This window comes from Periplaneta americana, chromosome 11 (genome assembly GCF_040183065.1).
Source record: "Periplaneta americana isolate PAMFEO1 chromosome 11, P.americana_PAMFEO1_priV1, whole genome shotgun sequence".
NCBI lineage: Eukaryota > Metazoa > Arthropoda > Insecta > Blattodea > Blattidae > Periplaneta > Periplaneta americana.
This window is the reverse complement of record NC_091127.1, coordinates 92,425,391-92,440,034: the sequence shown is the minus strand read 5'-3', so window position 1 is coordinate 92,440,034 and position 14,644 is coordinate 92,425,391. Positions and strand designations below refer to the sequence as shown.

Below are 14,644 nucleotides of genomic sequence, written 5' to 3'. Positions count from 1 at the left end.
ATATAAATGTACGGTGCCTTGACCTTATTCTGTATATTTATTTGTTTATCTGTTTAGGCCTATATAAATTTACGGAGGCATGACCCTACTTATTCTGTAAGGGAGCCTGGGGAGGTTTGACCCATTATTTTTATTTTATTTTTATTTCCAAAAATAAATTTCCTTAGAGGTGATGAAAACATACCATTAGATAGACTAAGATCTCAGACATATATGGTAAATTACAGAACAGCCTATTCTTAATGTATTAAATTTCATATATGTTTTTTAATTATACTACTTTCTGGGCCAAACCTCCCTTATGCGGGGAGGTTTGACCCAAGCCTACAAAACAGTACAAGTCTGCAATATTTAAATAAATTAGGAACATGAATACAAAGAACACTATTTCTAACAAAAGTACCAAACACAAATATTATAAAAATATAGAAAATAGTGAAAGTTCCACTGAGAAATAGCACTGTTTTCACTTAACGCACATTTAAATTAATAAATCTCACTGAGAACCTAAGTTTTGAAGACATTCTTTCAGTTCCATCTTGAAAAACTGGTTTTGGAAGAATTTTCATATCTTCAAATGGCACATAACTAGTGTCTTCAACATCAGGATACACAAAGCAGTCTGACCCGAATCGGTAGCGCCGCATGAATTTCACTTTACACTCATATTCTCTGATCTGTATAACTTTTCCAACATAATGGCATGCTGTCGACTTGGTGCAGAACTTAACCAAGACGAAATCACCACTTTTAGCAGACATCACTCCCCAATCTTCATTATTCACCTCCTCGCAGTCGTCATCATCAGTTATATTTTCAGAAGCCTCGTCCTCATCAGCCGTAGGAGTAAAGTGAGATTCTCTTCTCTTTTTCCTCTCCTTTTCAATTGATACAGAGTCCTCACAGTCATTAGGAAATATTTTCCTAATAGTTTTGGAAGGAAGGGTAGCCTGATTTCTCTTCCTATTGACGCGTTCTTCGTACTCTTTCTCAATAGCTGCTTTGACAGGTGTGTCTGTCAACACACGACTAACAACCCTTTTGCGGCCATTTTTACTTTTCTTTGGACCAGCTTTCGGGAAAGGTCTTACTTGTTCTGGTGAAATTCCACTACAACTTGGCTGGGTAATCAGTGTTGGATGGGGTTCTTTGCTTATGGCTGCTGCATCTTCACTGGCAGGACTTGGTCGATAAGTTACATATGAGCTCATAAAATCAGTAGAATTGAAAATAGTGGAATCAAATGGCCAGATCCCAGTGCATTTAAAGCCACTGATTATATTGGCAGGAGTGAAAGAAACAGGAAATGCATTTCCAACAAATTTTGGGATCTGGTAGATAGTTGCAGTCTCTCCTGGATGAGTGGTCATGAAGTCATCAATAGCTTGATTGTAAACAGTTTTGAAGGGCCCAAATACAGTTCTATCAAGTGGTTGAGTTTTATGGCTTGTGTGGGGTGGCAATGTTATTAGTGTGATACCATTGTCCTTAGCGATCTGAAGTGTCTGTGGTGTTACGTGAGATTCATGGTTGTCTAAGATGACAAGCACAGGACGTTCTTTAGAGCACTTTGTGTGTTTGATAAAGTGTTCCCAGTAATGAACAAAGGTCTCTCCAGTCATCCACCCACTTGGACTAACACCAGCACAAGAACCCACAGGAGCACCATCAATCATTTTATCATTTAATCTCTGTCTTGGATAGACAAAGAATGGTGGAACAGCATTTCCTGTTGCACTTACTGCACAGCAAAGTGTAACAAGTGTCCCCCTCTCAGCGGATGTCATTTTTGAGACCTGTTTTTCCCCTTTTGGTGCAATTACCTTGCCAGGTTTCTGTACATTTGTTACCCCAGTTTCATCCAGATTGTAAATTGATTCTGGGCCAAATTTATTGGTGTGATACACAGAACGAAGATTCTGGAAGAACTCGCCTACACTTGTTGGGTTAAAGGCTGTCCCTCTCCCTAGACTTTTTCCCTGGGGATTCCGCAGTGACAGTCTTGGGTGACGATGCATGAATCCTCTCTCCCAATCATAACTGGCTTGATTGTTTCTCTTCCAATTATCACCGATTGGTTTACCTCTAGCGACTGCATATTCATAAGCAAATCTTCGCAACTCTTTAGGAGTAAGACCATAATTCAACCTAGCTGCTGTTAGAAGGTACTTTTCTAAATCATTTTCCTCTTCTGAACTAAAAATCTGAGAGCTGTTGTGGTCTGCCTTGAAAGCTGTTTCATTTCCTTCCTTTACTTTAGTAACATACCTCCCTAAAGTCTTCCTATCAACTTCATATTCAACTGCAGCTGCTCGAATGCTCACATTATCATCGAGGACACGCTTTACAGCAGCTTTCATTACTCCTGGATCTACTTTCTTCCTTGGATTTTCAGTAGGTTTCCACTTGAAAGGCATCCTATTAAGAAATAAAAAAAATGTTATGAAATCACACACCATAACATGGGTCACACCTCCCTGCAATTTTGGGTCAAACCTCCCTCATGGGACTTTTTGTATATACTAAAATATTTATATACTTAATAATAAAGAAAACTACACAATAAATATATGAAATTGAACCTAAAAGGATGTAGAATCAAATGTAACTATCACTATTACCATTAAGATTGCAATTACTTACTTGGATTCTTATAAACAAGAGCATCAAACCAACATCAGCAAGCAACAAATCAAACAGGAAGTAGAATCTCAGCTGTTCTTGGTTTCACTGCCTTGATGAGCATAAATATTACCTCTGACATTAAAAGCAAAGAGAACCATGACAAATAGCAGAGATAAAAATGGCGGGATTTCAAATTATAGAGATGGGTCAAACCTCCCCTATGGTCAAACCTCCCCAGTCTCCCTTATATTTATTTGTTTAGGCCTATATAAATTTACGGAGGCATGACCCTACTTATTCTGTATATTTATTTGTTTAGGCCTATATAAATTTATGGAGGCTTGACCTTACTTATTCTATATATTTATTTAGGCCTATATAAATGTACGGAGGCTTGACCTTATTCTGTATATTTGTTTATCTATTTAGGCCTATATAAATTTACGGAGGCTTGACCTTACTTGCGCTTTATATTTATTTATCTACTTATTTTAGTTGTTTATTTACTTATTGATTTTATTTTAAATATTATAGCTTCAGAGGATATACACCAGAGCATTACACGATATGAAAGAACTGAATGTACATAAGACTACTTTTAAGGTCGGAAGAGAGATGCTTTTTATGAGAATTCTGAAAGCATTATATAATTTGCACAGTTTCCCAGAGAGAAAGCTTATATTATTTAGTACAAGATAAATTGAATCAGTGAGTGGAAAAAGGGAATAACTACTTTGAACCCAACTTTTCAGGAAACAAAAAAAAAAACTTTCTACAGCTTTTCTGTTAAGTTTGATTTAAATGTTGTCAACAGTAAAAATGTTCACTATTGTTTGTAATATATATATTTTTATCAAACTTTGCTCTATGCCTTGTTAATATTTGTATACAATTGTTTTAAATTTTAAAACTTATTTCCTTTTTCCACTCAATAATCATACATATACTTTATTAGCTTCCTAGCCTCTCCTCCAGTTTTTTCCTTCTTTAAAAATGTATATAGATGATTAAACAGGTTAATAACGACTTCCACATTACAATTTTATGGAAAAAAAAATATATACAGGGTGAATCAAAAGTCTGGAACCATATATATTCCATATGCTTGATTTTCGATTGTTATAGGTGTTACCAGTATTTGTAAAACCAAATGCTCTACCAGTGACACATTCGATTCTAGCTCTCAGCTATCTCAAAAGCCGCCATTTTGAATGCAACTTTGAAATTTTAAATGGAAAGGGGGTCATATATGTACTCAAAATCATCTGAAATTCGTTTTGAGATATGTCTAATCGTTTTCAAGTTATTTAAAGATAACTGTAATAATGACACAAACTTTAGTTACTGCATCTACAGATATTTTGTAACACGGTACGGTACTAAGGAAGCTTTGGAAAAGGTGTTTTTATGCAATTATGGTAATTAACTTTTCCTGCTTTACTGTTCGGTTAATCTGTGGCAGTTTCAATGCATTGTTGTTAGAAACATTATGAATACAGAATACTGTATGTACGTATATCCAAAGCTTGTGAAGATAAAACATCTCCGGTACAGAATAAAGGAAAGTGACAAGTTCTGCATGTAGTCGAATAATAACCCAACATTTCCCCTTTGTTTACATGTATCAGTTACTTCCTGTAGCTTATTATTAGTTTATTATAAACATTTGCCAATATTAGCTGTAATAAAACAGTATTGAGTGGAAAAAGGGAACTACTACAGAAGTTATTTCCTTCTTCCACTCCACACAGAACAGACATGAGATTTTACGTGGGTAGGAATGTTAGTAATATTCCCTTTTTCAGCTCATCCAATAGGTCTATCATTGAGGAACAAAATGGCTATCTCAGTTCAATTTAGCAAAAAAAAAATGTAGTTATTCCCTTTTTCCACTCACTGGTTCAATTGAAATCAATCCATACTCACAAAAATTTTGTGCACTCAACTGGTATTCTGATTGTCATTATAATGAATAAACACTGTTTTGTCAAAACTAGATCAAGTTTGTTGTCTTAGGTCTTAAGAATTCTTTTGATTATTATCTTCATTTATGTTATAGTGGAGAATATTCTCATTTCCACTTTTGGAAATCATGTTTGTATCATTTGCAAATAGAAGATCAAGGAATTTTCGAGTATTTGTTCTCTGGTGTCTCTTGCTTGCAATACTGCTAATTACAGAATAGGGCATTATTAATGGATTTCATTTTTCGGAAACCAAATTGTGAGTTAGAAAATAGCCCTACTAGATTTCAAGAAAAAACATCGGTCTGTTTTTTATTACTCTTTTTTTTAAGATTTTGGAGACGACAATAGTAGGGATATAGATCTGCAATTATCCACGTTTGATTCATCACCGTTGTTGTGTATGGAGTGATTTCAGCTACGATACATTTGGGGAGATATGTTCTAGTATATAGCAGTTACATGTATCAAGTATTGGTTTAACCATGTTTGACATGCAATGTTTTATTAGTGAGTCTGATATTTCATCATGTTTACTTTTTACGCTTTCAGTTACCTTTACAATTTCATGTTCTCTTATAGGATGAGGGCAAATAGAGCTGACTACCGATGATCGTCCACCTCTGCTTTGGCATGTGAACGTGAGGCCAGCAGCCGGCTGGTCGGACTTGGCCCTTCAGGGCTGTAGTGCCATGGATTTACTTACTTTACCTTCATTCCATTTTTATAAATATCAGTAAGCTTACTGTGGCAAATTTTTCTGTATTAGTACTGAAATTGTTAGATCTTCGACCACATTTATAAAGTTGTTGTCTTATGACTAAATGGGTAAATGATCCCATTTTATTTTTGGCATCCCAGTAGAACTTGCAGATGTCGATGTCAAGGCTTCTATTCAGCGTGGGGCATAGTAACAGGTGGCTCCCATCCATAAAAGACCTCAGAGTCTGACATAGTGGACATTCTCTGAATGGGTAGATGTTCATTCTATGGAGCCGCTAAGCATTTGTGACCAGTATTCATCCTGAATGTTGCTGCTGCTTCCTTCGATGTTTACCCTTGCTCTCCTTCCACGTGTTTCCAATGTACCGGTGTATCACTTCTTGTTTTCTGACTGTTTTTTTTTTTTTGTACGCTGTATATTTTTATACTGCTTTCCGACCTATCTGTTTTCTCATTGCACCCTTCCCAATTAGTCTATCATTTGTGTGGATTGTAGTATCCTTGTTTTACCAATAATGTCTGCACGAATTTCTTGAAGGCACTGAGATGTGTAATGCTTGTCATTAGCAGCTGATTATTTGAGGATATTGCTTGTATGGTCGCTTGTGAGTCATTAAAATATTTGCTACTTCATGTTTGTCATCAATCTGGTTATTATTAGTGCTGTTGATCGATCAAAATATGTAATCGATTAACTATTTGAATTTAATCGATTAATCGAATTTTGATCGAGTTGAAAAAATGTTTTAATATACTGTAATATACAATTATTGTTAAATTTAACTTGAATTCGGTGATAAGCATGAATATTAAATGTTGTACATCTGTACATATGAGGAGCTCCGAAACAAAACCCGTTAAGTCCACCTCTGATCGAAATTGAGTTTGAAACGGATTCTTACTCTACGAAATGTCCTACATCGATCTACAGTCTCTATTTGGTTCTAACTCTGTTGCATCCCTGTTAAAAATGAGGTCGAAATCGAGTGTTTGTTTCATAATCCTTTCAGTCCAGCGCTCCAGTCGGAACAAACCCCGTTAAGTCAACAGACTCAGACTTCTGTTTATTCTGCAGCCACATAATATTAATAATTTTATTAGTTCATTGTTGCAGCTGCATCTGCTGCTGGAGGCATATCAATGTTACTGTAATGTCATCATTGTTGTGCATAAATCACACATTTTTAATGATTTAAGCAGGAGAATAAAATTGTATTCATAGAAAATAAGTCAGTCTCGCAATACTGTTCTAGTAGTAGGTTCCATAGAGGGAAGTGTGTCTGTCTTAAAAGGGATCTTCAGGGTCCAGAAAGAGGAAAAGAATGTCGGAGACAAGGCGAAAGAAAGAATATGAAGCTGTAAATTAAATGAAAACAATGTGGTCCTGATTTAAAGTGTTGGTAAAAATGTCATGGATAATACATCTCTACAATTTTATTCTAGATATTATAATGACAAGGATTATGGTATCATGGAATTTGAACCTCCCTTCAATCACAAGGAAGGCACTTCAAATGCTGTTCGATCCCCGCATATAGTTTTATAAAGGCCAGAAAAAGGGTTTATGCACATCATAACAAAGTGAAATAAGACAGGCTTCTTGCTTCATTGATGTTTGTTTCATCCACGAAGAGGCGACATCAACAAAAACACGATTTCGGAAAATTGAACAGTCTTGTAAAATATATGGTAATAAGGTTTTTGAATGTAGTAATCATGTTCATGATAGCGTAATAATAATTTATGCATTTGTAAGTGTCTCAAAAATATTATTTCCCACCCGGTTAGCACATTGGTAGCGTGCCCACCAATGAACTCAAAGGTTGTATGATCAAACCCGGCCCAGGTGGTGGATTTTAAATTTCTAAAACCCACAGCACATCAAAGATATTACCCTAAAGATACTCAATTCAATGTTACAAGTGGTTATGTCGCGATATAACCAAGTTGCTAGAGCGACTACAACCAGATTAAAAAAATATATTATTATTATTATTATTATTATTATTATTATTATTATTATCATTATTATTATTATCATTATAGAATCCAACAGACTGGCTGGAAAGCCCACTATGGAAAGAATGGGTGATGATCGTAGGTAAAAACAGTCTAAAAAAAGAGACGATTTGTTATTACATTTATATCAAACTTGAAAGCATGCGAAAGCCACTACTCTCGCAGAAAAAGTAGGAGATTGTACCTTCTTTCAAAACTCAGTATAAGCAAACTACACAAAATTTATAATTCCAGTGTGTCAGACTCTTTGAAAGGAAAATGGTGGTTCTTTTACAACATCTTTTCCACTGAATTCAACTTACAGTTTGGTACACCTGCTACGGACACATGTAGATATTGTGCAAGAATGCATCATGAACTGTAATCCTCCGTTAGCAGTACGAAAAAGGAAGAAACTCGTGTTGGATTCATAGCCCACAAAATCAAAGCAAAGAAATTCTACAAAATGTTGAAAGAAACTCCACAAAATTCTGACACTCTGTGTTTCGATTTACAACAGGTTCAGCCATGGCCGAAACTACCAATAAGTATGCTAGATTAGTTTCTGTGCATTCTGTATTACAGATGTTGAGAACAAATCCCCTAACTTTTACTGCAGAACTGAAAATCAGGCACGCCGAGAAGCAAAAGAAGTAGTTTCAGCTCTTAAAAATTTTCTTAGCAGACAGAATTTTGATGAAGCTCTCTCCACTAAAAGGCTAGTTCCAGACGGATGTGAAGATAAAATCGAAATTCCATTCTTATACATGCTCTGTAGTGGTGGCATCTGGAAAAATCACCGCAATCTGTGAAAGACGTATGTATGACTTTTCCTGGTCAAGGCCATTCATGTCCTCCCAATAGGTAGGGCGTTTGTTATAATAGAAAAAGCATTGCGAAGACACTCTGAAATATTTATACTTGAAGACTACCACAATTTCTGTCGTAATGTCGACAAAGTTTCCGTTCTGGGGATAGATTAGAAAGTTCAAGACTTCAAGGCATTTACCTCCAAAGTTCATAAGTTGGAAGGGATCAGTACTATGAAAACGATACGTCTGATGAAGAAAATAAAGGCAGGTAAAACGAATGTAAATGTAGCAATGAATGTGTCATATCGACTTGATCATTCTAGACGTTCGAAATCATTGTTAAAGAGAGGTTGTCATGTGGAAGATATAACTCGGCCCTTGAACATACCATTTTGCCCAGGTAATGTAAAAACTGCTGATATGGACTGTTTGCTGAAACAAAGATTTGGAGATAAGTGAAGTAACATGGCAAAGCTACAGTTTTACGCAAACATTTTTGATTATCAGAAAGATGACTCAGAATGAAGAGGAAAATGAAAGATATGATTGTCTTGATAATGAAGAAGGTTTTGGAATGATATAGCATATTCTTTTGTGTTTTGATTTGCTTGTGAAGACGAATAATACATAATAGTCATAAATTTTAGACTATTAATTCATTAACAATCACTATAACATGAGTGGGTTATTTATGAAAGGGCTAAGTCTTGAATACCAAATTGTTAGAAATTTAAGAAAACTGCTTACAGGCCGAAATTTTGAAATTAACGCTGAACTAAAAATTATATCATAAATTCTACTAAGCATTAGAGTGTGAAATTTAGTCCTCTTCATATCTAAATCGATGTATCTACACCAAAAGAGCAGTATTATATTACAAACTCACTTTCACAAAATTAGCGACTTGGCCCTTTCATAAATAACCCATTAACATGTACTGGTACGAGTTAATTTTGATTTAGTAAACTTGATTTCCTGAAGTACATACTTGTATTGCGTTGTTTCCGTTTCAAAAGCCATTTTGTCCACCCATATGGAACAAAACAAGTTAAGTCCACCAAATATTTTTTTTTTTTAAGTTGCGATTATTCCTAATTTAGATGCAACTGATTTTCAGCACTAGTCATATTCTTATCAAGAAAGAGTCCTTTTTACAACAGTGGCTTCTTTTTATTTTTTTATTCACAAGTTTAAGCGGTAGAAGTTTTTCGTCTTTCCTGAAAATTTATGATTTGTGGACTTAACGGATTTTGTTTCGGAGCTCCTCATATATTGTATCGTTAATTTAGTAAGTTATTTTACGACGCTTTATCAACATCTTAGGTTATTTAGCGTCTGAATGAGATGAAGGTGATAATGCTGGTGAAATGAGTCCGAGGTCCAACACCGAAAGTTACCCAACATTTGCTCATATTGGGTTGAGGGAAAACCCCGGAAAAAACCTCAACCAGGTAACTTGCCCCGACCGGGAATCGAACCCAGGCCACCTGGTTTCGCGGCCAAACGCGCTGACCATTACTCCACAGGTGTGGACTTGTATCATATTACAAAACAACTATTTTAAATAGGTACTTACCTACTAACATATTTATTACTAGCTGTACCCATGCGCTCCGCTGCACCTGTTAGAAATAAATATAAAGTAATTACATAATTAAAATAGGACATCTGGTCCAGGGAACATTCGTGTTTGATAGAAGGATAAATCGTTTAATATGTCACTTAATTAAAATTGTATTTAAATAAATAAAATGCGATCATTTTGGTCCAGAGACCACTCATTTTGTGCAATGATAATCTTTAACATGTTTTTTAATTGTTATTGCATGCAAATAATTAAAATATGATAATTTGGTTAAGAGAATATCCGTTTTTGGTATAATTTGGTCCCATCAGAATTTTGCTTGGCATGAAACGTATCGGAAATCAATTTTAAAAAGCTTTTGTTATGTAATATTTTTCACAAAAATCAATAATAAGCGAGATATTTCGGTTTATTTAATTCAGGCCCCCTTATAACCTCCCTTTTAAATAAAGTATTTTGAATGCCATATAGCCTAAAATCTAACTTACAACGAACTTAATTTATATTCCAATTTTCATCGAAATCCGTTCAGCCATTATCGCGTGAAAAGGTAACAAACATCCAGACAGACAGACAGACAGACATACAGTACAAACAAAAATTAAAAAAAAGCGATTTTCGGTCTCAGGATGAATAATTATACATGTTAACACCAATTATTTTTGGAAAAACGAAAATTACCAGAAAAATTTCGGGTTACAGATTTATTATTAGTATATATTATTATATTATATTATATTATATTATATTATATTATATTATATTATATTATATTATATTATATTAGCTGAAAGCACCCAGCGTTGCACAGGTTTTCCTTTCTTCTTCTATTTTTAATTAAACTGGTTATTACATTTTCGGAAATCTCGGGAACCTAACTATAGACAACCAAAATGGATTGTCTTTACTAAGCTAAGATGAATCTTTACTTAACGTCACTTACATGAATTGATGAACTCCTTAGCGAAATGCCTGCCAGCGTTAACTCAATTTAAAATAGTTGTAAATCAGGCACTGAAAAGAAAACATGTCATCATGTGCCCGACGTTGAATGGTTTTTTTAAATTTATATATTTATTTGTTTTTATTTATTTATTCTGGTGTAGGCCTAATGGTCTTAAGACCATTAGGCCTTCTCTTCCACACCGCCAGAAATACAAATAAAATAATAGAAAAATCAAACTATGAACAGAGTAAAACCCAACGAAAATATTATCCCTTTTCCTCTTTCTGATCAGTTTCAGCATCGAATCAATACGTATATATAGGCTATATAATTTAATTTATATTGGAAGATTTTTTACCCCTTGACCGCTGTACATCCACTTATATCATACCCTTTTTTTTTTTATAAATATGACTTGGAAAACTATATCTCACAAATTCAGAACATATTATTTTATATACAGAATACAGATGCAATATAAACTTGCAATAGGGCTAAGTCATCTTTTAAGGGGAGGTGGTACACCCTATCTCCGCAATGTTAAATTTGCTATCTTTATTTTGGATTTTCTCTAAAACTACCAATCCTAAGGCGATGAAATTTGGTACACTTATACAGTGGGTGATCAAATTATTAGGGACATTTGGTAAAAGTAGGAATTTCGTCTTCAAATTCACATAAAACACAAATAATTTGGATTTTCTCAACTGGAAAAGCTTTATTACTCTAAATAGTGTTTTATAAACAATATTATTACGTATTTAATTGTGTAATAATGAATATGGAATGAAATAAACAAGAAAACTAATATTTTGTCAAACATCCCTTTGCAGCAATTACAGTTTTAACTCTCTTTGGCATACTAGAAATGTATTGAAGACAATTGTTTTTAATTTCTTGGCTGTGATGCCACATATTGATCAGTTTTTCTATTAAAGATTGTTTATTTGTAATAATTTCTGAATGAATTTGCCTCTTCATTAGCTCCCAAATATTTTCAATCGGATTAAGGTCAGGAGAGTTACCAGGCCAATCCAGAACCTTAATTTTGTTGTCAGACAGGAATTTGATCACCTTACTTGCCTTGTGACAGAGCGCAGAGTCGTGCATGAACACAAAATAACCATCAGAAAACCATTCACGGACTTATGGAAGAAGCCGTTCCTTCAGAACCTTTATGTATTGATATTGTCTCATCATTCCTTGAACAAAATACAGACGACCATGACCACTAATCACAGACCACACCATGATGCTTAGAGGATGTTTAACAGTCTTCATAATACAGTCATTATTGTACTTTTCACCTTTACGCCTTCTAACGAACACAGATTTGTCAGCAAATATCTGTATGGTAGATTCATCTGAAAAACAGACCTGAAAAAAGAAATAAACAGTAGGCCTACATAAAACACATTTGCGCAAAGTAAAATTGTGAATAACAAAGAAATCATGTGAATGACAAACAAATCACTTTTTTCCTATCATCCACAGTCTAAAATTGATGCTGCTTTACCCAAGAGAGACGCTTCTTCACCATGTATGGTTTCAGGAATGGTTTCTTGGTTGGAATGCGACATGAAAACCCTAACTCTTTGATCCTCCGATGGGTTGTCATAGAAGATATGTTGATTCCAGCATCTCTCATTGGCGCCTTTCTATGTAGAAAACTGTTAAACATCCTCTAAGCATCATGGTGTGGTCTGTGATTAATGGTCATGGTCGTCTGTATTTTGTTCAAGGAATGATGAGACAAAATCAATACCGGTACATGAAGGTTCTGAAGGAACGGCTTCTTTCACAACTCAGTGAATGGTTTCCAGATGGTTATTTTGTGTTCATGCACGACTCTGCGTCCTGTCACAAGGCAAATAAGGTGATCAAATTCCTGTCTGACAACAAAATTAGGGTTCTAGATTGGCCTGGTAACTCTCCTGATCTTAATCCGATTGAAAATATTTGGGAGCTAATGAAGAGGCAAATTTATTCAGAAATTATTACAAATAAACAATCTTTAATAGAAAAACTGATCAATATGTGGCATCACAGCCAAGAAATTAAAAACAATTGTATCCAATGCATTTCTAGTACGTCAAAGAGAGTTAAAACTGTAATTGCTGCAAAGGGATGTTTGACAAAATATTAGTTTCCTTGTTTATTTCATTCCATATTCATTATTACACAATTAAATATATAATAATATTGTTTATAAAATACTATTGAGAGTAATAAAGCTTTTCCTGTTAAGAAAATCCGAATTACTTGTGTTTTATGTGAATTTGAAGACGAAATTCCTACTTTTACCAAGTGTCCCTAATAATTTGATCACCCACTGTATATTGATGGTTTCTGTATTGATTGACATTTTTGTAAATGGATCAGGACACATACACATTATATTTTAACCTGCCATGGTGTACCACCTCCCCTTAACATAAAGACTAATATTGTGGGAAAACTATAGGCTTACTGGTATTTTAGAAATTAAGAGTGTGTTATTTCCACAATGCGTAACATACTACATTTGCAACGTGATTATACAGATAGAATTTCGCAGTAACATATTTTCGGACATGAGCAACAATATTTTGAGAGACGTATATTTCATAATTAATACAGTTCAGTCGCTTTACATATATTCATATACTACGTTAACAACATGACAGAAATATCATTGAATTGCTTTTTGATATGTGTAAAATATTTATTTTTCCACTCTTTTGTATAATATATAGTCGAGGATGTCAAAAAGCCGCAGTTTTTAAGTCAATGTCTGCAACTTAGAGCTACTGTCCTTGAGCTTCATTTTAATATGGCGATTACAAAATGTTAGTCGCACTGAAATTTCAGTTGCTTAAAATAGAATGGGTATCATAGAAATACGCGAGATAAACACATAATCTTTCGTTTTTCCAGTTAATATTGCCACTTCTATTACGTTTCGCATGATTCTTCACACCAATTCTTGTTGGTGCATAATTTTGGTGGGTCATTATTTCGCAATAGTACTTCTGGTTATTCAATATTAAGTAAATTATGTGGTAGCAATCCTTGTAGTTTGAAAGAATTCTAGAATTCAGTTAGATAAAACACAGTTTGCTCACTATCTACAACTGCATCGAGAAATTCATAATACGGTCCTGGACTGTGTAAAGATACTAACTCGTATTGCACGAATTATCTGGTTTTAGCCTTCGTGATGTGTGTCAACAATGTTATTTAATTTCATGTTATAATTTCCATGGCCTCGTGAAATTCGATGTTGAATACAACAGACAATAATAAAAAACAATTGACTATAGAAGATTGCATTTTAGTATTACACATGATTGTTTGATCGTATTTATTTTTTATAATTTCAATTAATTTAACTTCCATTTACACAATTTTAATGTAGCCTATGTTCTTCTCCTGGTTATGAAGGTTAAATGTGCAAACTTTGGCATATATCGGTCAAAGCGTGTAGATTTGTATAGAGAACATACATACATACATACATACATACATACATACATACATACATACCCATATTCAATTTTATATATTGAGATTATATTATACTAGCTACAAGCACCCGACATTGCACGGGTTTCCTTTCTGCTTCTGTTTTTAATTAAACTCCTTATTAAATTTTCGGAAATCTCGCAAACCTAACTATAGACAACTAAAACGAATTGCCTTTACTAAGCTAAGATTAATCTTTACTTAACGTCACTTACATAAATTGTTGAACTCCTTAGCAAAATGCCTGCCAGCGTTAACTCAATTTAAAACAGTTCTAAATCAGGCACCGAAAAGATAACATGTCATCATGTGCCTGACGTTCAAGGTTTTTTTTAATTTATATATTTATTTGTTTTTATTTATTTATTCTGGTGTAGTTAAGGCCATTAGGCCTTCTTTTCCACACCGCCAGAAATACAAATAAAATAATAGAAAAATCAAACTACTATGAACAAAGTAAACCCCAACGAAAATATGATTCCTTTTC

General features: G+C 34.2%; 1 protein-coding gene and 1 long non-coding RNA gene across 2 annotated transcripts in view; both read right to left on the bottom strand.

Annotated features, from left to right (window-relative positions):
* The window catches only part of LOC138709190 (uncharacterized), a 45,413-nt gene extending 34,673 nt beyond the window's left edge, over positions 1-10,740 (bottom strand). Inside the window, exons 1-2 of the long non-coding RNA XR_011334864.1 lie at positions 10,651-10,740; positions 9,699-9,744 (exon numbers count right to left, since the gene is read on the bottom strand). This is a non-coding gene — a long non-coding RNA (uncharacterized lncRNA). The remainder of the gene's footprint in view (positions 1-9,698; positions 9,745-10,650) is intronic.
* Positions 82-3,990, bottom strand: LOC138709187 (tigger transposable element-derived protein 4-like). Its single transcript, XM_069839764.1, has 2 exons — positions 2,644-3,990; positions 82-2,418 (listed from the first exon to the last, which is right to left on the bottom strand). The coding sequence occupies exon 2, from the start codon at positions 2,415-2,417 to the stop codon at positions 471-473; it is 1,947 nt and encodes a 648-aa protein (XP_069695865.1). The 5' UTR covers position 2,418; positions 2,644-3,990; the 3' UTR covers positions 82-470.
* Positions 10,741-14,644: the final 3,904 nt, after the last annotated feature.